This window comes from Pelodiscus sinensis, chromosome 32 (genome assembly GCF_049634645.1).
Source record: "Pelodiscus sinensis isolate JC-2024 chromosome 32, ASM4963464v1, whole genome shotgun sequence".
Lineage (NCBI taxonomy): Eukaryota > Metazoa > Chordata > Testudines > Trionychidae > Pelodiscus > Pelodiscus sinensis.
In genome coordinates this window covers 3159311-3182407 of record NC_134742.1, presented here as the reverse complement: position 1 = coordinate 3182407, position 23097 = coordinate 3159311, and the positions used below count along the sequence as shown (strand labels likewise).

General features: G+C 54.6%; 1 protein-coding gene across 2 annotated transcripts; it reads left to right on the top strand.

Moving 5' to 3' along the window:
* The first annotated feature begins 1309 nt into the window (after positions 1–1309).
* On the top strand, positions 1310–19716 carry LOC102448870 (C-type lectin domain family 2 member B-like). 2 transcript variants are annotated; one of them, XM_075913777.1, is made up of 6 exons: positions 1310–1458; positions 12675–12877; positions 14000–14098; positions 16468–16643; positions 17291–17394; positions 18995–19716. In XM_075913777.1, the coding sequence occupies exons 2-6, from the start codon at positions 12802–12804 to the stop codon at positions 19143–19145; spliced, it is 606 nt and encodes a 201-aa protein (XP_075769892.1). In that variant the 5' UTR covers positions 1310–1458; positions 12675–12801; the 3' UTR covers positions 19146–19716. The 2 variants fall into 2 exon arrangements, with proteins under 2 accessions (XP_075769892.1, XP_075769894.1); XM_075913779.1 differs by lacking the exon at positions 1310–1458 and adding an exon at positions 8758–8896.
* Positions 19717–23097: the final 3381 nt, after the last annotated feature.

Sequence of the window (23097 nt, the reverse complement as noted above, 5' to 3'; positions counted from 1 at the left end):
TGGCCGCTGCTGGACGGGGGGATGTCAACTGCGCCCTGCAGGTGCCTAGTGCGCCAGTGTAGCCGACCGCAGGCCGGGCTGTAACTTCCCGGGGGGTCCGAAGCAGTTTCTGTAGCTGGGAGCTGGTTTGACAATCAGAAAACGTTGCCCCTTCCACCGACCAACCCCTCTCACCTGATGAAATAAATAGGCAGCGGGTTGTATACAAACCAATGGAGACATTTTTCACACATGAGCCGGTGGCACTGTCATTGCGGTGAAGGCCAAAAGTGTAGCTGGATGCGAAAAAGACACGGCTGAGTCCCTGGAGGGCAGGCCCATGGGTGGCAATGAGCCAAGGTGGGCAGGGCTGTGAGCTTTACTCAGTGTCTGAAATCAGACAAAGTGGGTCTGCCCCACAAGAGCTCATCACCTAATAAACTATCTTGTTAGTCTTTAAAGTGCTACATCATTTTTCCTTTTGTTTTACCAAGATCAGACTAACAGGGCAACCGCTCTATTACTGTTAATCTTTTCCTGTTATTAATGGGTGCAGTGAAAGGGAAGCAGTTCCAAGCAGTGATCAGTAGCCCAGTGTCTCCCTAATGGACTGAACTGTGGGTCACACCCTCGGCCTGAGCTGTGCCTTTCCCCCCCTGGTGCCCCACAACTTAGGTCATACTCCCCACTCACTCTCCAGTTTCTCCTTGCCCACCAACTTCCAGGCCTCAGAGCAGCATCCCGCAGCGCAGCCACCGGAGGGGCTAAAACGTCCCACCAAGGGCAGGAGAGAGACTCCACTAGCTGCCCTGTGAAGACTGTCACTGAGGGGGGACCCCACACATTGGGGGGGCGCTATTTTAAGGGACACCGTCATTGGGCGAGCTAATCACTTAGCTGCCCCTCTCCTTGCTAACCCACGCTGGGCCTCCCTTCCAGGAGCTCGTGATCTGAATGGGTAGAGCCGGGCAAAGCAGCTGGGTGCAGCGCGTGGGGGTGAAATGCAACAGGCGCGGCGGCCTCTTGGTGACAGGTTAATTACGCCCAGGGCGGGGCGAGACACTGAAGGTCGATCCCCTGGTTCGCTGGCCGGGTGCTGCCCCCTGCACTGGGCCCGGGCTGTCTGCTCCCGGCACGCGTGGGTGGGAGACTTAAGGGCTTTGTCCTCTTTCAGGGATTTGGCGCGCTTTATGCTAATCTGCTCAGTATAATATCAAATGTCCCGCCCTCCCGGGAAAGTTCAATCAATGGAACAGCTGATGCAGGCAGGCGCCTGACGTCTTGTCCAATCGAGCAGCAGTAGGCTAATAAAGGCCACGCCCCAGGCTTTTTCGCGCGTTTTCTTGCTTTAGTCCTGGAAGGAGACGTGCCTGTGCATGGAGCGCGCGGGCTCCCCCTTCAGTTGAGGCGCCAAGAGCGGGGGATGGAGCCGGGACGTGATCTGTCCGGGCTGCTGCAGCCGCGGTGTCCCTGGTGGGGGTGAGCTGCGATCTTCCCACGCCGCAGTGCCCTGGGCAAATGACCCCCTCCTCCCCCGCAGCAATGGGGATGCTGGAGCTGGGGCTGGTGGGGGGGCGGACAGGGGGGTTATTCTAAAGATCCCAGTGTTACAGCTACAGCCCTGTTGTTATTTTGACAGCCCCCAAGGGCAGGCTTTGGGGGCCTCTCACAGCGCGCGTGACGAGCTCAGCTCCGATTTGTCCTACAGCAGCAGTTGGATCTTGGATCCAGTTTTTGCACCATTTTTACACCGATTTTTTTTGCATTTACCCAAATCTGAGGCATCGGGATAAAAGTCGCCCCTGCAAGCCGTTTGTTAGAGCCCAGTGGGATTAGGAGGAGAATTGGGGGGGGGGGGTGGACGAGGGAGTGGGGGTGAATGGGCAGAGCTCAGTCAGGTGGGGGTGTTGGGGGAGGGTGGGACTTTATCAAGAGCTGGGGGCTTTTAAAAAAAGCATTTTACCAAGATGTCCCTTCAGCACAAGTGTCCCAACTGGCTGTAGGAGGCCCAGTTCTGCCAAAACTTCCTCCCAGGAGGCAGCCCACAGAGCAAGCATGTGAGAGTCTTTGCAGGAGTGGAGCTGTAAGATTGACTCTTTTACCTCACTTGCATTTTACTTGTTAATCAGTTCCCATGCTTACAAAACGGTCCTTATGCTGCTCTTGCCTAGGCTCAGTGCAGTGTGACTTGTTTAGTGTGAAAAAACAAATGTATTTAGTGTGGTTTGAGCATTGGCCTGCTAAACCTAGGGTTGTGAGTTCAATCCTTGAGGGGGCCATTTAGAGGCAAGGACCTCTGAATTCAGTGGGCAGCTTCTTCTTACCATAACTTAATACAGGGTCAGGTTTGGTTGTGCCATGCCCAGAATGGGGTTGCTTCTCAGGAAACCATACAGGAAAGAGACAGAATCACCCAGCAGGTGAAAGGGGCTGGCTGGGGACGCGCCCCTCCCCGGATCAGGACTGTCCTAGGCAGCCCCAAACCTCCCATCCCCCCCCCCCCGCTGTCCTCTAGGGAGCCAGAGGGGGCTGACACTTCCCTCCCAATCCTAGGGGAACATTGCTGGCTGCTCCCCTTGGTCAGGGAGCCAGGGGAAAGTGCAGAGTTTGCTGCATTCCTCACTCTGGCTGGGGAGTGCAGGGGTCAGACTAACCTGGACCTGCCCCAGCATGGGGACATGAACCCTTTCTCTGATTGTGCCTGCAGGACCTGCAGTGACCACAGAGAGGCGCTTTTCATGTGGCCCCAAGTTGCTGCAAAGAGAAGGGGGCTGAGATCTCCTCTCTCCCTTGGACAGCCCCAGCCTGAACCCCTCCTCCCCAGCTCCACCCCCAAGCAGTGACTGAAGTGAGGAAAAACAGAAATTAACTGAGTTACAGACCAAACCACAGGGCTCTTATTTTGTGACGTAGGGAGCCATCTGCTGGCTGAAGCTTGTCACATGTTGACTGTAAATTTGAGAGAGCAAAAGCAAACCTGATTTGAAGTTAAGAACAGAGCAAAACTGGATACAAATCTTCTAGTTAGTATATAAAGGAAAAAAAAAATCTGCAAATGCCAGTTAAAGCCCCGTTTGAGTTTATATGTAAATTTAGAACAATGAGGAGATTAGACAGCGCGATAGTTCGGACACCAACATTGCAGTAACAGATGAGACATACTTCCCATGCTATCGCACGTATCTTTAGTAAACACAAATAAAATCTGCGGACTTTCTCTCACAGACCATATTACTGCTGTTATTTACGTTATTATTTATTCAGTGTTTGGACCTGCCAGGAAGGCAAAGGGACTGGACTCCACCTCTCGAGGTCCCTTCCAGCTCTGGTGTTCTATTATTCTATTTTAGTCAATCGCTTTTCAATAAAAATTAGGATTGTCAAGCGATTAATCACAAATAAGTTTTAATGATGTGATTAATCTCACTGCTAAACAATAATTGAATACTGTTTACTTAAATATTTTGGGTTTTTTATATTTTTAAATATATTGATTTCAATTACAATACATAGTGGACTGTGCTCACTTTGTTTATTTTTTATTACAAAGACTTGCATTGCACAAACCAACAGCTAGTATTTTTCAGTTTCCCCATTACAAGTACTGAAGTGGAATTTCTTCATCATGAAAGTTGAAGTTATAGCAATATGTAACCATGTAAAAAGAAAAACAACCAAAACCCCTGCATTGAAAAACAAAATAATGTCAGGCTTTAGAGTCTACAAAGACCATTCAGTCCTACTTCAGCCATTCCCTCAGACAAACAAGGTTGCTCACATTGAGGGGAGATAATGTTGCTGCTTCTTGCTTACGCTCCCCAACCACCGGCAGCCCCCACACCAGCACTGCCAGGCTACCCAATGTTGCTGTGGCCAGCCTGCTTGCATGGCCTCACCTCCCCTCCTATCCCTGGACTGGGCCTGGAGAGTGCCGGTGGGGGAGGGTTGTATGGCCCCAGCCTCTGGCCCCAGGCTGGCCTCCCAACCTACAGGTCAACCCCCCTCCAGCCCAGACCCCCTGCCAGGTCCCCCCACTTCTCAAGGCATGGGCCTGTAAGGTCTCCCTGCCTCTGGGATGGACCCAGGCAATGCTGGGTAAGTCAGAATCATAGAACCCTAGAACCGGAATGGATGTGGAGAGGCCATTGAGTCCAGTCCCCTGCCCTCAGGGCAGGAACCAGCACCGTCTAGACCAGGGGTTCACAACCTGGAGTACACGTACCCCCAGAGGGTATAAGAAGCTTGTCAAGGCGGTACGGGGAATATTTGGGGTAAATAACTAGATGATCCTAACTGAAATATTCCAAAAGTACTAGTGTTAGTGAAAAAAGTTGTGGATTCTAGAATCTAGAATTTTTCCTTTCATATTGAATAGGGGATATGGGAAGGTTTACTAAAAGCCAAGGAGGCACAGGGACCGAAAAAGGTTGGGAACCCCTGGTCTAGACCATCCCTGACAGGTGCCTGTCCAACCTGCTCCTAAATATTTCCAGTGATGGAGACTCCACAACCTCCTTAGGCAATTTATTCCAGTGTTTAACCACCCTGACAGGAAGCTTTTCCTGATATCCAGCTTAAACCTCCCCTGCTGCAATTGAGCACATTGCTTCTTGTCCTGTTGTCTGAGATCTATTCTTTTTTTCCTCCCTCTTTCATGTGAAAGCTGCTGTCATGTCCCCTCTCAGGGTACGTCTAGACTGCAGAGTGTTTTAGGAGTACCAGAGGTATCCCGAAAAATCTCCGCTGCATCCAGGGAACACGTCTGCTCTTCTGCTTTTTTTTTTTTTTTTTTTTTTTGCTGAAGCGCAGAGGCGCTCTTTCGGAAGCCCTGTTTTCCTCAATGTAGACAGGCCAAATTTTGGAAAAGCCTTTTCTGATAAGAGTTTTGGAAAAAGGTTCGCATATTGTGGAGCACAGTTTGCATACACTTTTCCACAAAAAAAAAAGTGTGGTGTAGACATAGCCTCAGTCTTCTCTTTTCTAAACTAAACCCAGTTCTTTCAGTTTTCCTTCATAGCTCCATGGTTTCTAGACCTTTCATCATTTTGGTTGCTCTTCTCTGGGGTTGCATATGCTTTGGTTTACACACCTGATTAGCCCCACTCAGAAGAAGTGGGTGTGGCCCACAGAAAGCTCATCACCTAGTAAAATATCATGTTAGTCTTTAAAGTGCTACATAGATTTTCCTTTTGTTTTAGCAAGAGCAGACTAACACGGCTACCTCTCTATTATTAAATCAGTGGGATAATTTATGGGCTTCAAGTTAATTATGTGCAAGAGTTTGCAGAAATGGGCGTTTAATTTGCAGGATTTATGACAGTGGGGGTATGTCTACACTACCCCGCTAGTTCGAACTAGCGGGGTAATGTAGGCATACCGCACTTGCAAATGAAGCCCGGGATTTGAATTTCCCGGGCTTCATTTGCATAAGCCGGCCGGCGCCATTTTTAAATGCCGGCTTATTCGAACCCCGTGCCGCGTGTAGCCGCGCGGCACGGGGTTCGAACAAGCCGGCATTTAAAAATGGCGCCAGCTGGCTTATGCAAATGAAGCCCGGGAAATTCAAATCCCGGGCTTCATTTGCAAGTGCGGTATGCCTACATTACCACCCTAGTTCGAACTAGCGGGGTAGTGTAGACATACCCTGAGCCTGTCCCTTTGGCTTAGGGAAGTGACTATACAAAATATGGAGGGAAAAATTGCCCCTGAATGTGTGCTTCGAAGCTAGGAATTTTATTGCTGGTTTTGGCTATTGCCAAAATTTTCCAATTTCTGAGCAGAGGTTTAAGAAATAGTCATTTAGAAGCCCTGGATAGGTCGAGGTACTAAGAACGATTTTGACTTTTTGGCACTGCATATTGAGAGTTAGAGTTTCACAACATAATCTGTGTGTTTAAGCATTCCATTTTGTAAATAATCTTACTCTTTAACCTACTCTATTGTAATCTCTTCTGCAAATATGAAAGGGGGAAAATCTTAAAATGATGTTACAAGGTTTCTTTTCAACTCATTTTTGCCTGGGTTTATGATTATTATTTGTTGCTATTTTGGATTTTCAGTTTGTCTTTGTGCTTCAGCCGAAATATTAAGTGATCACTTCTTGCTTCTTGTCCTATCACCAGAGGCCAAGGAGAATAATTGTTCTCCCTCTTCCTTGTAACATCCTTTAGATACTTGAAAACTGCTATGATGTCCCCTCTGTCTTCTCTTTTCCAAACTAAACAAGCCCAGTTCTTTCAGTCTTCCCTCCTAGCTCATGTTTGTAGACCTTGAATCATTTTTGTTGCTCTTCTCTAGACATTCTCCAATTTCTCACAACTTTTGAAATGTGTTGCCAGAACTAGACACAATGCTCTGAGGCCTAATCAGCGCAGAGTAGAGTGGAAGAACACTCTCGGGTCTCGCTCACAACACTCCTGTTCATGCAGTCCAGAATCGTGTTTGCTTTTTCTGCAACAGCATCACACTGTTGACCCCTAGTTAGCTTGTGGTCCTCTATGACTCCTAGATCCTCTTCTGCAGGGCTCATTCCTAGACAGTCACTTCCCATTCTGTATGTGTGAAATGGATTGTTCCTTTCTAAGTGGAGCACTTTGCATTTGTCCTTATTGAACTTCATCCTATTGATCTCAGACCATTACTCCAGTTTGTCCAGGTCAGTTTGAATTACGACCCTGTCCTCAAAAGCACTTGCCACCCCTCCCAGCTTGGTATCACCTGCAAACTGGAGCCCCGAGCACTGGTGGCTCCTTCCATCCTCCAGTGGGGCTGAAGCTCTGAGTGCCAGTGACTCTCCTTCCCCAGTGGGGCTGAAGCCCCAAGTGCTGGTAGCTAGGGTTGCCAGGTGTCTGGTATTCACCCGGACAGTCCAGTATTTTCACCTCCTGTTCGTTAAAAAAATTCAGAGAATACTGGACACCTAAACTAAAATGCCGGGCACCTGGCAACCCTACACACACTCAGCGCCCGGCCTGCGCCCCCACCCTTTGAGGCCTCCCCTGGCTCACAACATCCCCAACCTCCCGGCTCACAACATCCCCAACCTCCCGACTCCAGCCCCCAAGCTTACCTGGTTCCCCAAGGCTACCGGCACAAAATGGCTGCCGGCCAAAAGACCTAGGGGAAGCAATGCTTCCACCTGGGTCTTAGTCCTTAACTGCTCCCCTGTTCCTATCCCTGCACTAAATTTTAAAGGGCTTTTAATGCTGTTTGAGTCCTTTTTCCTCAACAACCTTGGTCTCCCCCCTCCCCACCTTTTTCCCTTCAACAGATTTTTTTCCTAGTTTTTTTTTGGGGGGGGGGTGTGGTGTTCCGTATTTTTGTTACAACCATCTGGCAACCCTACCGGCAGCCCCCCGTCCTGTATCAGGCATGGGGAAATATGACCACTCTACTTACAGTAGCCCCACTAGGGGAACTCTTTGCCAGAGGATGTTGTGAAGACTAGGATTTTTAACAGGGTTCGAAAAAGAGCTAGATAGATTCATGGAGGTTAGGTCTATCCTTAGATATTAACCAGGATGGGTAGGAATGATGTCGCTAGCCTCTGGGTGTCTTGAAATGGATGACAGGAGAGGGATCATGTAAAGATTACCTGTTGCGTTTCTTCCCTCTGGGGCACCTGGCATTGGCCACAGTCAGGAGACAGGATACAGGGATAGATGGACCTTTGGTCTAACCCAGTAGGGCATTCTTATTCCTCTCCTCCAAGTTCAGAGCTTCAGTGTGGAGGAAGGATGTTAAATCGTGGTTATCTGGCTAACTGTGTAGTCGATAAGAGGGCCCTCTGCAGAGCCACAGTGGGAGCTGGATGGAGCCAGGACTGAGCTCTGGACCATGGCGGCTTTGCGTTTTAAATGTTATAAGAGCCACTGGGCTCTTCCTACATTTCAAATACTGAGGAGCAGCATCCCAGACTGGTGTGAACTGGGACTGCTTGAGCCTGGCTCATGCCAGATCCAGCAGCCACTGTGTGGCAGTCTGGGCTGGCCATGGGCTGGGGTTGCTGCCCCGCAGTCTCCCCTATCTCCTGCTCTGTCTGATAGAGGGGGCAGAGTTCTGGGGTAACCACTCTCTGGCTCTGCCCTCTGCTGCCTCTCATACTTGCTTAGGCTTATTGAGTAGCCCAGGACTTGTTTACATCCCCGATGTGGGGCAGGGCTGGGCAGGGGCCTTAGGGAGTGGGGGGGGGGGGGATGCCAGGCTGGTCCGTTTGCTGCTTTGTGTGGTGGTCACTGCAATGTGCTGCCTCCCAACTGCGCAACACCCCCCCACTGACAGGCAGGTCTGAGGGCACAAGCAGCACCTGGTGCGAGGGGCAGGGAGAACAACTCAGCCCCCGGGAAGTCAGACTCCGGGGCGGTCCCAGCCTCCCCACTTTGGTTATTAGTTACTTAAAGTAACCTCCCCCCCCCACTGACAGGCAGGTCTGAGGGCACAAGCAGCACCTGGTGCGAGGGGCAGGGAGAACAACTCAGCCCCCGGGAAGTCAGACTCCGGGGCGGTCCCAGCCTCCCCACTTTGGTTATTAGTGAATTAAAGTAACCTCCCCCCCCCCCCCACACACACACACACACGCAGGTGGGGGGCTGGGGGGGGTCCCACGGCTGGAAACTGCCACGCAGCCAGGCCCGCTCACCCACCCACCCAGCGGCCAGGCGCGGCCGGGAGGGAGAGGCGGATTGCGGCGAGGGAGGGGACGCAGCAGCTGCGGCATGTCCAGGAAAACAGGCGCTGCCCTGCGAGGCTGCCGCGCTGCGCGCTCATAGGGCGGCCCGGCTCCGTGTCACAGCGGCCCCCGCCCCTACTCCGGGCAGCACCAATCCCGGGGCTGGCAGCGACAGCGGGCCTGGGACCTGCCTCTGCCCGCCGGCCTCCCGCTGGATCCGCAGGGTCCCTCCGCGCTGTCGAGGGGCTGGTGAGAGCCGGGGGGGGGACACACAGGGGCTCCGCGCCGGGCTGCATGGCGCAAGCGGGGGAGGAGGGCAGGCAGCGGACTCACCCCCTGGCGGGAGGGGATCGCGCGGACCCCAGGATAATGGGGGGTGGAGTCTCCCCATCTGCCCCCCCCCCCCCCCCGCCCCGGCCGAGCAGAGTTTCACTGTGGCACAGACACACTTTTCCGAAGGGGCTGCAGTTCCGCCCGGGCCCGCTAGAGGCCGCTGTGGGGCCAGGACCTGCGAATGCAGCCGGGTTCGGGGTGGGGGGCACAAGCGACACTGAACTGCCCCAGCTCCGATCAGCCCCGGAGCCAGGCACCTAAACCGTAACCCCCTGCCACGGAGCTGAGGGAGGGAGAACGGGACTGGAGCGGGTAGAACCCGGGAGCCTCTGTAACCTTACCCTCTAATGAGTGCGCTCCAAGTGTCCCGCAGAGAGTCTGAGTTGTCCTCTCTGTGGTGTTCCTGTTCAACATTCCTAAAAGTGAGTGTGAGAGAGAGAGTCTGGAGGGGGCAGGACTCCAAAAAAAGGTCTTATAGTTCTGTAGTTTTTGCCCCGTTTCACCTTGTGACTTCTCAGCCTTTAGGTTGGAACCGGGTCACATTTCCAAACTTTTTTTGTGGCCACAAAGGCTGGGAACTAAAGATGTTAAACTGGGCTGTTCAAGTAAACACCTAACAACTTATATTTTTAGTAGTTATATGTGTGTGGGGTAGGGGGCTACAATTGCCTTCTCTCCCCTGTCCAGAGGTAGCCCTGGCTCATCCCTTAACCATTGATATGTTTACACCCCTACTAGAAAAATGCTTAATTAAAAAAAAATTAAAGTCAAGGTTCTCTTCTAATTTTTTGCCCTAAGGAGCCGGCAGGGGCAGTTTTTTCTTTTTTTTTCTTTTTTTTTTCTCCCCAGGCAAAGGGATGAAAGACTTATTTAGGCTTGAGAGCAAATAAACAATTTGGCTTGTCCGGTAGTTGTTGTGGTGGGTGAGTTACTGTTCCACTTTGTGACTAAAAAGATGGCTCCTGGAAGTCCCAGGCAGTGTTCCCTATGGTCTGGGTGCTTGTGAGACTGCACAGGAGAGATTCCAGTGCTGCCCAGCTGATTAGCAGAGGGCCCAAAACTAGGTTCTGTTTCTACTGGTGGTGCACATTTGTACATGCCTCAGTGCACAGAACCAAATTTATTCTATATGTGCATGACAAATCCACACAATGATGGAAAAATCTTGTTCCAGTTTGGGGGAGTGCAATCTAATGGTCAGAGCACATTTTAAACCTAATTCTGGGAGAAAGCTGTATAGCAGTTAAAACCCAGGATGCCTCGGTTTTATTCCTACATCTGCTACTGACTATGTGCACATAGCATGGTGAGAGTTACTGCTGGAGACTTAATTGCTGTAGCAAGCTCACCCAAAGCCCCTTGATCTCTGAAGAACAGATTCTGTGCAAGTGCAAAGACTTGATCATTCGTTAGTGTTTGCACAGGCCTTTGAATTCCTTACATCACATTTTACCTTGCAAACCCTTCTACCGTTAATCTCCTATGGCAGGTTGGGGGCAGCCTACTCATCCGAGTCAGTGATGTTTATACACTTGCTTGGCTGCTTGTAGGTGGTGGTGTGATGGGTCTTTCAACTAAGGATGTTAAATTTCAGTTAAATGAATAGTCAAGTAGTTGCATTAATTCTTATCCTATAGTCTCCAGGGGCTGCCAGTGGGCTCCAGCCCTGTTCCCAAGGAGCCTGCTGCTGCTCTGTGCTGCTCTCTCTGCATCAGAGGCAGCAGCGAGGGGAGCCGGTTTACAAACCAGCTCCCTCTGCGGACCCGGCTGCCTGTCGCCCTGCGCTGCTGCCTTTGATACAGAGGCAGCAGTGTGGGGTGGCAGTTGCCTCTGTCCGGGGAAGGTCTGAGCTCCCAGGCCCAGCATGAGCCAGAACTGATCTGGGCTGCCAGTCTGCCTGACTGCCGATACACTTTAAATGCAGAGCTGCAACAGGGGCAGGTGACACCGCTGGACTGCTGGCCAGCCTGCTAAAAAATGTACTGGAGGGGGAGGGTGTTTTGCTGATCGGTTAATCGACTACATTATTACCTCCCTACTATCTACCCCTGAGCATGCTGCCCTTGAATTTAGAAACCAGCCAAAGTGTAACCGGACAAGGTTCTCTGCAATGGATCAGTGACAACGCGGCTTTGGACCTAGTGCTTTAATTGCCTTGATGTTACTCAGTCCCCCGTTTGCCCCTCTCTGTTGCTTGTGTAGCTGCTGCTTCCTCCCCCCTCTCCCCCCCCATCTCCCTCTCCTCCTGGTGGGTTTGCTGCTTGAGCTTGAGTGCAGGAGTGTGTGTGGGCGGGGGGAGGGATTTCTCTCCTCTCCACAGGTTGGCGCCAGTCACCAGTGAGCAGATCCTCGTGCGGGGGGAGGGCAGTTCTGGAGTAGAGCAGGTCATTGAAGCCCTGTGGGGGAAGACAGTGAGGGGACTCCAGGGGGGTCAGTCACCATGGCACTGCCACTGGCTGGGGTTGGATGCTGGGCAGGGATTGAGAAACCACAAATCCCCCCCATTCACAACCCTCTGAGCAGACCTGGGGCTGATCCCAATGCCCCCACCCCAGATAAGTGGAGAGGCCCAGGGTGACAAGAAAGCTGCTAGAGGTAGGGAGGTGGGGTAGGTCCTCCACTGGCCATATGAGGAGAGGCTAAAGCGACTGGGACTTTTCAGTTTAGAAAAGAGGAGACTGAGGGGGGATATGATAGAGGTCTATAAAATCATGAGTGGTGTGGAGAGGGCCAATAAAGAAAAGTTATTTATTAGTTCCCTAAGTAGAAGAACTAGAGGACACCAAATGAAATTAATGGGTAGCAGGTTTAAAACTAATAAAAGAAAGTTGTTCTTCACACAGCGTGTAGTTAACCTGTGGAACTCCTTGCCAGAGGAAGCTGTGAAGGCTAGGACTATAATAGAGTTTAAAGAGAAGCTAGATAATTTCATGGAGGTTAGGTCCATAAAAGGCTATTAGCCAGGGGATAAAATGGTGTCCTTGGCCTCTGTTCGTCAGAGGCTGGAGAGAGATGGCAGGAGACAAATTGCTTGATCGTTGTCTTCTGTCCACCCTCTCTGGGGCACCTGGTGCTGGCCACTGTCAGCAGACAGGATACTGGGCTGGAAGGACCTTTGGTCTGACCCAGTACGGCCGTTCTTATGTTCTTATGTTCTTATGTCCCTGTGAGCTGAGTGTCACTAGCAATGTGAATGGGAAACTGGTTACCCATAAGCCTCACCCTTAGTAAGTGATACGTATCAGGTACCCGGGAGCAGTCCCTGGTCCGCAGCCTGGAATACGCTGGGCCCCGCCACTGGGCTGCCAGCCCTTGTCCCATTTGGGACTGGAAATGGCTGTCCCACGCTGGGGGCAGGAAGCAGCTAAACTGGAGCAGTTCCTGCCCGTGATGGGGGAGAGCCCCAGTTCAGCGACCCCCAAGCTAACAACCCTGCCTGCCCATCAGTTAACCAGTCAAATATTAAGTTTAACCAGTTAACAAATTACACCGAATTTTACATCCCAGGAGAGATTCCAATGCTGCCCAGCTGATTGGCAGAGTGCCCACAGCCGGCAGCATTTGTTTCTGCTGGGAGTGCACATCTGCACATTGTGTGGTGCACAGAACAAAATTGATTCTACACATGGGTGGAAAAAGAATTAGAGGAAACATTGTCCCTGACCTCTCCTGCTTGTTCTGTCTCCGCTTCCAGCTCGACTGGGCAGTCCGGAGCAAGAAACCCACCCGGCTGCACCTGAATCAGGCCCATCACCAGAGAGGAGCCGAGCCCGGCCCAGCGCCTACAGCAGCGTCCCCAGCCCGAGCATGGCTGACAGACCATGGGAGCAACAGATAGGGATATTGAGAGCCAAGTGCCGCTGCAAACACTGCACCAGAAGAGGGGAGGGGAGCCAGGTAACGGGGTGTCGCTGCCTGGGACTGGGCTGGAGAGAGACCCTGAGACAGCCTGGGGCTCCAAAGGGCCATGTGTGGGGGCCAGGGCCTCCTTGTCTTCAGCCTCTGGCCCTGCCTCTTCCCCCTTTTCCCGTCAGGGCTGGCAGCTGGAGCCCCACAGGGATCCCAGGCAGTTGCAGGGAACCGCTGGGTGGGGAGGTGAGAGCAGCGCCTGGCCTGTATCCCTGCACCCTGCCCCGCCCCCCATCTTCCTGTCCACAGCAGATGGAGGGTCTGTGGTTGCCCATCACCGTGGCTCTTGCCATGGCCTGGCTCCGAGGCCCTGCTCCCCAGCCAGAGCCAGTTTGTGATAACAGTCCCAAGGGCAGCTGTGGGGAGCCATGGACCCGGCTTCTCCACTGGGGGGCAGGGCCTGCAGGGGCTGCTCCCAATGCCCCCGCCCCAGATAAGTGGAGAGGCCCAGGGTGACAAGGAAGCTGCTAGAGGTAGGGCGGTGGGGTAGGTCCTCCACTGGCCTAATGGGTATGGCTCAGCCTCCAGAGCGTGAGATTGTGGGTTCAAATTCCCGCCCCCCCCCCTTCCCGGCTGCCTGGCTGGTGATGGGGCTCTGGAGGAAAGGGTGGGGCCAATGAGGGGCCCTGGCTCCCCACATCTGGGAAGGTTCCACTGCCCCTGACACAGATGCCCCCCCAAACCCACCGCAGCAGGAGTTGGATCCCCTGGGGCTCTCAGGGCCCCGATCCATGGCTCCCAGGGACTGGCTGGACGTGTGGCTGGCAGGGGCCGTTTGGGCTGGTGGGTCAGACCCCCTGTGACAGCCTTGGCCCCTCTCAGCCTGGCTCCTTCTCGGGCTACGTATTGCCTGGGTGAGACCACAGGGACCGGCACTGGGTGGGTGGGTGGGCTCCTGCCCCTAGAACATATGGATCCTTATCTCTGTGCCCTGAGCTGGCTGGCCTGGCTGGCAGAACCGGGGGAGGGACTGTCCTGCCAGCCCCAGCTTGCCTGAGCCCCTGGGCACCTCTCTTAGAGCATCTGGGGTGAGGCGGGAGGACAGAATGGGGCATGTTCTAGGGCAGCCCCAGCCTGCTGCTGTCATTGAGATGGGTCCCTCTGTTTCAGAGCCTCACGGTTACTCCTTGACATGCAACTCCAGATGGCTGGTAGTTACTGTTGCAGTCATGATCTCTGGTCTTCTCATCGCTGTCATTGTCCTGGCAGGTGAGAACTCGGCTCCCTCGCCCCCCACCCCTGCACATCCCACCCCCCCTACAGCTGCCCCAGTCATAGCGTTTCCTCCTGGCCTCTCTGGCTCCTGTCCCTGGGACAGAGGGTACCTGAGGGATGCTTCTCCCAGAGCCACCTCCTAGGCCCTGCCCATGGCACTTGCTGTGTGGGGAGGGTCTGACTAACACTAGTCCCCCCCCCCCAGCCAGTCTCCGAGCATGTGGGGTCCCAGTGACTATCGCTGGGCCCCAAACAGTCATTCACACCTCTACAGAGGATGGGTGATTGACAGGATGGGCACAGGGCAGCAGTGAGCTGGGCCTCTGCCTGCAGCCTGTCACCCTGAGGTACCAGCCTGGCCTCCCTGCGTCATGCCCAGGGCCGGGCTGGCAGGTGCTGTCTGTCACTGGAATGAGCTATGGGGCCCAGCACAGACACCCCCTCTAACGCCGTGTGACACCCACCAGTGAGTGACCTGGGCAGGGCCCCACAGTGCTAGTGCAGAGAGGGTGTACTGGTGACCAGGTGAGTGTGGGATCTGGGATCTGGTCCCTGGAGGATTTAGCAGCTGGCAGGGGGTGACTCCAGGTCTGTCTGCACTGGGACTCCTCTGTGCCGATGGTACTGACTGATGTGTTACCAATTTGCATCAATTCAACTGTAAGTGTGCGGCGGGGTGCGGCGGGCTTGCCCTGGTGCTGATCACTGCAGTAGGTGACCAGAGTGGGACATGCTGCTCTTGCACGTGTGTGCGAGGGGTTTGCACTGATGTATCTGCTTCACCATCCTTACCAGAGCCAGCTGCCCTGGTGCAAGCAGCATAGGTTCACAGTGTAAAATGAGATCTGTGAGCTTGGGGTTACTCTCCCTGGCATGTGCAGGCTGCCCCAGAGCGCAGTGGGGCCAGATGGTAGAAATGGCACCAGTTGGACCTTGTGGTGCCCGGGCCCATCAGAAAGTACAAGAAGGGGCCCACAGGTCTGGCAGCCTTTCTCCTGGGGGCCTGTATATGCCCATGTGCAGCTCAGTGCAAGGTGTGAAATGTGAAATCGTGCCCCGCACACCTGCAGCTGCTCCCTGGAACGAGGGACACAAATCCCACACTGAGCCGCACCAGGGAGCAGTGTCTGCACTACCCCCCCTGCTTCCTCCGCGTGCGAGCACCAGCACATGCAGCACCCAGCACCATGACATCATTAGGGGTGTGCAGGCCGGTGCACGACCTATTCGTTCTTTGATCTCTGCTGCCACAGGGGAAGGCTTCAAAACCAGCTACAGAGTCACTGTGGTGCAAAGGAGCAAGTGCACAAGGTGGCTGGAGGGGTTTGTGGCAGACCCCTCCCCATGCCAAGTTATGGAGGCTGAGAGTGGGCAGGAGTGGTTGTGGGGAGGGAAATCCCGAACTCACATGGTGTTTGGAATGGGCTAGAATTTAGCAACCCCTCCATAGTGAGCCTGAGAACCTGCCTCTGGCTCTTCACCTGCTGCTCTGACCCTGCCAAAAGCTCCAGAGGGTGAGTTATCCCTCCTCCCCTCCCCCGTGTAACCCTTCCTCCGGCACTGCAAGGGCCACACTGCAGGGAGGCCTCAGTTTTCCTCTGGATGCTGAATTAGCAGGAAGCAATCTCTCTGTATAAGGAATGCATCAGGCTGCAGCCACCCTGTGGCCATTTGGTGTCCCTGATTGCCTTACTCTGCTGCCTTGTGTGGCTCTGAATGTGCCGCTATTGGCCTTGTGGCTGGGCTGCTCTGAGCTGTCCCTGCCCCCGGGCTGGGCATGTCCCTTCCCGCCCGGAAAACGTCTCCCGCCAGGCGTCTCCCTCGCCCTGCGTCTGGCTGCGCTGGGAGCTCCGGGCTGCAGGCGCTCGACCTGGCGAAGGGCAGGGAGTTTGTTCCCATCCTCCCCTCAGCCCCTTCCTGGGCAGCCCAGCACAGAGCAGGGGAGGGAAGGGGCAGTGGCCCAGGCGAGCAGAGCTCCTCAGGGAACCGGCTTGGCCAACCCTGCTGAACCCGCCTCTTACCCAGCCTGCCAGCTGCCGGCCTGCTAACAGCCCCTCCCTCTGCAGTTCCCTGCCCACCCCCTGCTCTGACCCACAGCCTGGGCCCAGCCCTATGGGCTTAGACACACGAGCCCATTGTCAACTGCCTCCCTGTGGAGTGTGAACTGAGACAGTGGCCCGGTGCCATCGGGTCAGAGAACCCTCCCTGTGGGGCTGGATTACCAGTGTCCTCCTGGCTCCCTCTTTCCCACGCCCACAGTGGCTGCCCGGTGTCAGAGGAGTCTCAGCAGCCTGGGGTGCCGGGATCATTTCTGCCACCCATGGGCAGGTCCCCTCACCCCACCTGTTCCTGTCTCATTTCAGTGCTGTTATCTGGGTGCGCTCCAGCTGTGCAGGGCCCCTGGTGCCCAGACAGCTGGGTCGGCTACCAGGGGAAATGCTTCTATTTCTCCGAGGGCGAAGGGAACTGGACCTACAGCCGGAGCAACTGCTCTGCCCTGGGGGCCTCCCTGACTGGGATCGACAACGAGCAGGAAATGGTGAGAGACTCGTCGCTCTGGCCTGGCCTGGGCTCAGTGGCTGCAGCAGGGCCTGGGCGAGAAGCCGCTCAGAGCCAATGGACTTTCCAGCCCTGAATGCCCAGCCGGGCTGGGCCCAGGGCCCCTCTGGTGTCAGTGACGGGGCCAGGGCGGGGGGATCAGCCACTGTCAGGCCTCTGAGCAGGAGACGCCCCTCTGGGGCTGGCCTGGCCCAGTGTCTGCTGGGCTGCCTGGGGCTGGAGGGGGCTAAGACCCCAGCGCGGCTGGAAGAGCCAGTGCCCCAGGGTAAAGGAAGGAGCAGCCAGCTGAGGTGGGGGAGGGTCCTCTTAGGCCTGGTCCCTCCCAACATCACCTGTTCGGATCAGCTGGGCTCTTCCCTGCCCCAGGGAGGACTAGAGGGAGCCCAGCTGCAACGGAAGGCGAGGGTTTTGCACAGAGCCTGGCCTGGTCTAAGTGGGGCTTAGGACTCAGTAATTCCCAAGAGCAGCCCCGGCCATGCGGCGGGAGGGTTAATACTGAATTACACAGAGCTGGGCAAGGGGGAGGGGAAAATCCCCAGCCACCCCCTGGGAACACTCAGAGCCCCTCTGTGTGCACCTGGGATTCCCTGCCCAGGGCCCTGACCCACCCCCCCTCCGCTGCTCTAGACTTTCCTGCTGCGCCATAAAGGCAAACTCCACCACTGGATCGGCCTCCGGAGGGACCCGGGGCAGCCCTGGAAATGGGCCAACGGCACTGAATTCAACAACCTGTGAGTCTTTGCCCCCCCCTCTCTGTGAGCTCTGCTGTCAGTGGAATCTGTGTCATCACGTAACCAGTGTTTCGCTTGTAAGATGCACATGAAAAGCACCACTGCTCACACCCACCCCCACACCCACCCTCCCAGGGAACTTCCTTTTGGACTCCCGTTTATAGTGACCCTTGAGTCCTGCTTTGCTACCTTAGCCAGTTATTTTACTAACCAATTGTAACCTGCTGTATCAGAATTAGCGAACCAATCATACCCCTCGCCCTTAGTAGATTTACACCTAGGAAAATGAATTACTCTGCAGAGAGAAGCCATTAAAAACCAGACAGGTCACAGGGACACCCCCGCTGGAGTCAATAGCCGGGTTTGAAGCCTGGCTGGTCGTCAATGAAAGCCCGAGCCTCTTGAGTGACAGCACCGAGGGGCTGGATTCACAAAGGGATTTAGGTGCCTAACTGCCCTGGGGGCGGTTCCAGTGTCCCACAATCAGGTGCCAGTCCCAGAAGGAATGTTCAGCCAGTCGCCTCTAAACTCCATAGGGCCTGAAACGTGCTTGGTGCCTCCGTTTTCACAGCAGCTGTTCTCTGGGGCCTGTTCCTGCCTCACGGCTTGGTGCTGCGTGGCACGGGAAGGGGACGTGCTCCTCCACCCAAGGCCGCTGTGGGGCCCGGACTGGCAGGTGTGCACAGAGCAGCCTCCGCTGGCACCTGGGCAAAGTGGGGAGGGCTGGCTCCATGCTCCCAGTGGCGGGACTCAGGGCAGCCAGCCCTCGGCGTGGCCTGGAGTGCAGCTCCCCCTCCCCCGACCTTGACCAATAACTCTTGGACCAGGCAAATGTCCGACCCCAGCCCAGAGAGTTATCAGCACTGTGATGCTGGCCTACGTCTGCTGAGGAGGAGCTGCCCCAAGCATCCTGGGGGGTGTTCACCCTGGTTTGTGCTGCGTGGGGACCTGCCCCAGCAGAAGGCTCTGGGGCGTCTTTGCCGTCCAGTCAGAGCTCGGCTGGGGTGATGCTGCCGAGTCCCCGTAGGCAGGTATCTGCTTAAGTGGGATGGGGCAGGGTTCTCCCCTCTCTGCTACCGAGCCCAGCCGCCCTGGAGCCAGAGGCTGGTGGTTTGGGGCAGAGGAGGAGTCCCCAGCCTGGCCAGACACAAAGCTGTTGGGTACATGCCCCCTAGCCAGGATAGGACCTGGGCAGGGAATGGCCACGTGAGGGTTTCCTAGATCCCGTCCTGTTTCCAGGTCTGTGGTGCTGGGATGGTACAACAGCTGCTGTGTTTGTGGGGCTGGCGTTGCCCTCAGCCCTGAAATCTGCACCCAGAGCGGTTTGGGGAGATGGGGTTGGGCTGCTGGGGGTCCATCCCACTCCCGCTGGATGGGGAGCAGCAACTGGGGTTGAAATTTCCCCCCAGCATAGATGCTTCATGGAGGCCAGTTCATCTTAGAACCTCTTGGCCCTGCTGCCCCCTTCCGCTGGGGTGCGTGGCCGGGTGCTGGGGCAGGAAGGGGAATCTCCAGGGGCTGTTACAGACATGGGGGGGGGAGAGGAGTCGGAAACACCCAGCTTCTGCCTGACATCAGCTCCCTGGCTCCTGTGCTGCAGGTTCAAGATCCAAGGTGGAGGCGACTGCGCGTATCTGAATGACGAGAACGGGGCCAGCAGCTCGCGGTGCAGCGGGGAGAAGTGCTGGGTCTGCAGCAAACCTGACGCATTTACAAAGGGAAAGGAAGCGGCCGTGGAAGGGAGCTCATGACAGTGTTACCCAACTTAGCCCTGGGAAAGGCAGCCCGGGGCATCCTCTGACTCTCCTGTCCTGGCAGGACTGCTCTTTATGAAGAGAAAAGCTGGATGCACATTTCGTCCTGCACCCCTGCCGTGTGTTGTGTCTGCCAGTGAAACTGCTCCAGTCCACGTGCTCCGTTCCTCGGAAGAAGTGGGTTGTGCCCATGCAAGTTCATGATACCTCCTGTAGATATGTTGTTGTTAGTTTCCTAGAGCAGACATGGACTATTTTGAAATTACTAAATTCAATTCATGAATTTTTAATTTAAAAAAAAATTCAAACTAGGGCAGTGGTTCTCAAACTTTTTAGCCCATGGATCACCTGGCTCTATGTGAACCTTTCCACGGAGCACCAGTTGCTAATGGACACTCTCTGTTAATTACATCATTACACCGGAGAGATTTTTCTAGTGATGCAGCCAGGGAGAAAGGTTTAATTTAAATTAATAAACAGATTAAGCATTTTAATTTTCTCATGTTAGTTTATCAAACTTCATTTAAACTAAAATATGAATTTATATCCAACAGGAAAAAGTTTGTGTGTTTGTTTTTTGTTTTGTTTTGTTTTTTAAATTATGGCCAATATAGGGAATCTTTTTTTTTTTTTTTGTCAGGGCCACTGAGCTACAGCCATCTCAGTGGGGGACCACACAAGCAAGAAGAAGCAAAAAATCCCCCCAAAGACCTCTTCCAAAACTCACCCAATCCTCACTGATATGGCCCCCAAGGGAGACACCTCACTCCTCTGGCACTCCAGCACCACGGGGCGAAGAGAATTAAAGGAACAGGGAAGACTGAGGTTCAGGGCTTCCCATAGGCTAGATTTACTCTTCTGGGGTGCCAGAGTTAGTGGATTTTATGAATCCCTTTAGGCTCTAGAGTGGGCCGAAAATGAGGGGGCTCAGTGTGTGGGACAGGGCTGACAGCAAGTATGATAGGATGAGGTGCAGGATCTAGGAGGGAGGTCGGGTGCATAAGGGGGTGAGGGTGCAAGGTCTGGGTGGGAAGTAGGTTGCAGAAGAAGGTTGGGAGTAGGGTATCTGGCCGAGGGTAGAAAGATGGGAGCAGGGAGTGCTTGGGGTTATAGCTGGGGGGCAGAGTGGTTGAGGGGGTTCAGAGAGATGGGGGCAGGGTGCTCCTGGGAATAGGGCTGGGTCAAGATGGCCAGGGATGGGCCAGGGAAATGGAGGGGCAGAGCAGTGCAGCAAGGTGGGGGATAAGTGGGTAGGTGGCCCTGGGGTATCTAGCCCTGCAGTGGACGGGGGCCTGCAGAAGTCCAGTCCTTGGCACCCTTGGGGGCTGAGCCAGTGCTCAGCCCCTCCCACAAATTGAGTCCCAGTGGGCGCAAAGCCCCCCTCCTGTGTGTGCAGGTTCCTCTGCCTCAGTGTCGCCTCCTCTCACCACTGCCTGCCGTGGTGCAGCCCAATTTGCTGCTGGGGGATTGCTCGTGCACCACGCGAGCTCCCCCGCCGGCTGAGCTCCATGCAGCCCAACCTGCTGCCTGCCCCACAGGGCCAGCTGAGGGACGCTCCACTCTTTCCATGCCGGCAGTGCTCTTCCATGTGCAGGTCCATGGCCCGCGCAGGTGGGAAGGGGCGAGTTGCTTCACCTGCGAGCTGGAGCTGCAGACTCGCGGCCACATGCCAACTGCAAGGCTGGAGCAGCAGTGCGGGCTTCCCACTACATAGGGCAGGGGGAGGGGAAGGGGAGCTCCGGCCATGGCAGTCCACAGACTGCACTTTGAGAAGCAATGAGATAGTGTGTCCCCATCAAGGGAGACTTCTCCATGGTGCTGCAGGCCCTTGTGGATCACAACATCCATATGGGATGGTCAGGAAAGGCACAAGACAACCACATCTTCTGAAAGGCGCAGGCCGGCACTTTCTTCCCTGGTCTCACTGTCAGTCAGGGAAGTGGACGTGCCCATAGCGATCCTGGGTGATGTGGCCTATCCCTTGCTCCCTGGCTCACAAAGCCCTGCACAGGCAGCCTGGACCCACCGCAGAGCACTTCAGTGCCAGGCTGAGCAGGTGCTGCATGGTCATCGACTGTGCATTTGGCCATTTAAAGGGGAGGTTCAGGAGTCTCCTCACCTGCCTGAACCTAGGTGAGCGCAACATCCCCTTTGTGGTGGTGGCCTGCTGTGTGCTCCACAACCTGTGTGAGAGCAAGGGGGAGACTTTTCTGCTGAGGTGGGAGGAGGGCTGAGGCTGGATGTCTGGCCAGGGAATTTGAGCAGCTGGACATCAGTGGGGGCAGTTGGGGGGTGAGGGGTTAGAGTGGATCTCAAATGCAGTGAGTTGATACTGTGATGGAGTCACAAAGACAGGCGACTTCAGCCACGTCTTTTCTACTGCTTGTGTTGACAAAAATTATGTTGCTTGGGGGTGTGGAAAAAACTCTCACCGAATGGATGTGAATTTCACCCGCACTAGTGGTCATGTGTACAGGGCTGTCAGCAGGAGAACTCCTCCCACCATCATACCTACTGTGGCGTGTGGAGCCGGGTCTGTGATGTTGGTGGGAGAGCTCTCTGCTGTCAGCACAGAGTGGCTACACAAGCGCTTTTACAGTGAGGCAGCAACATTGGTACAGCTGGGCCATTTGAGCTCACTAATACAGACAGAGCCTGAAAGGAGCTATGACAGAGCTTGGCACAAAACCAATAGGCAGGATTTCTTCATGCAGCGCACAGTCAACCTGTGGAACTCCTTGCCAGAGGATATTGTGAAAACCAGGACTTTAGCATGGTTCAAGAAATAACGATAAATTCATGGAGGATGGTTATTAGCCAGGAGGGGTAGGAATGGTGTCCTGAGCCTCTGTTTGTCAGGGGCTGGGAATGAGAGACAGAAGAGGGATCACATGATGATTCCCTGTTCTGTTCAGTCCCTCTAGGGCACCTGGCATTGGCCACTGTGGGCACACAGGACACTAGGCTAGATGGACGTTTAGCCTGACCCAGTTTGGCCGTTCTTATGCTTTTAATCGTGAGTGGTGTGGGAAAGATGAATAGCCACATGTTATTTGCCTTCCTCACAATACAACATCCAGAAGTCAACTGATTAAATAAATAGGCAGCGGGTTGTATACAAACCAATGGAGACATTTTTCACACATGAGCCTGTGGCACTGTCATTGCGGTGAAGGCCAAAAGTGTAGCTGGATGCAAAAAAGACACGGCTGAGTCCCTGGAGGGCAGGCCCATGGGTGGCAATGAGCCAAGGTGGGCAGGGCTGTGAGCTTTACTCAGTGTCTGAAATCTGACAAAGTGGGTCTGCCCCACAAGAGCTCATCACCTAATAAACTATCTTGTTAGTCTTTAAAGTGCTACATAATTTTTCCTTTTGTTTTACCAAGATCAGACTAACAGGGCGACCTCTCTATTACTGTTAATCTTTTCCTGTTATGAATGGGTGCAGTGAAACGGAAGAAGTTCCAAGCAGTGGAGATCAGTAGCCCAGTGTCTCCCTAATGGACTGAACTGTGGGTCACAGCCTCGGCGTCGGCTGTGCCTTTCCCCCCCTCGTGCCCTACAACTGAGGTCACACTCCCCACTCACCCTCCAGTCTCTCCTTGCCCACCAACTTCCAGGCCTCAGAGCAGCATCCCGCAGCCCAGCCGCCGAGGGGCTAAAACGACCCACCAAGGGCAGGAGAGAGACTCCACCAGCTGCCTTGTGAAGACTGTCACTGAGGGGGGGACCCCACACATTTTGGGGGGTGCTATTTTAAGGAACACTGTCATTGGGCGAGCTAATCACTTAGGGAAGCCCCGGCAGCTGCCCCTCTCCTTGCTAACCCGCGCTGGGCCTCCCTTCCAGGAGCTCGTGATCTGAGTGGGTAGAGCCGGGCAAAGCAGCTGGGTGCAGCGCGTGGGGGTGAAATGCAACAGACGCGGCCTCTCGGGGGCAGGTTAATTAC

Coding starts and splice junctions, on each gene's coding strand:
- LOC102448870 (XM_075913777.1), top strand. CDS start 12,802: ATGGGAGCAACAGATAGGGATATTGAGAGCCAAGTGCCGCTGCAAACA. Junction 12,878..13,999: donor GAAGAGGGGAGGGGAGCCAG/GTAACGGGGTGT, acceptor CCTCTGTTTCAG/AGCCTCACGGTTACTCCTTG. Junction 14,099..16,467: donor CGCTGTCATTGTCCTGGCAG/GTGAGAACTCGG, acceptor GTCTCATTTCAG/TGCTGTTATCTGGGTGCGCT.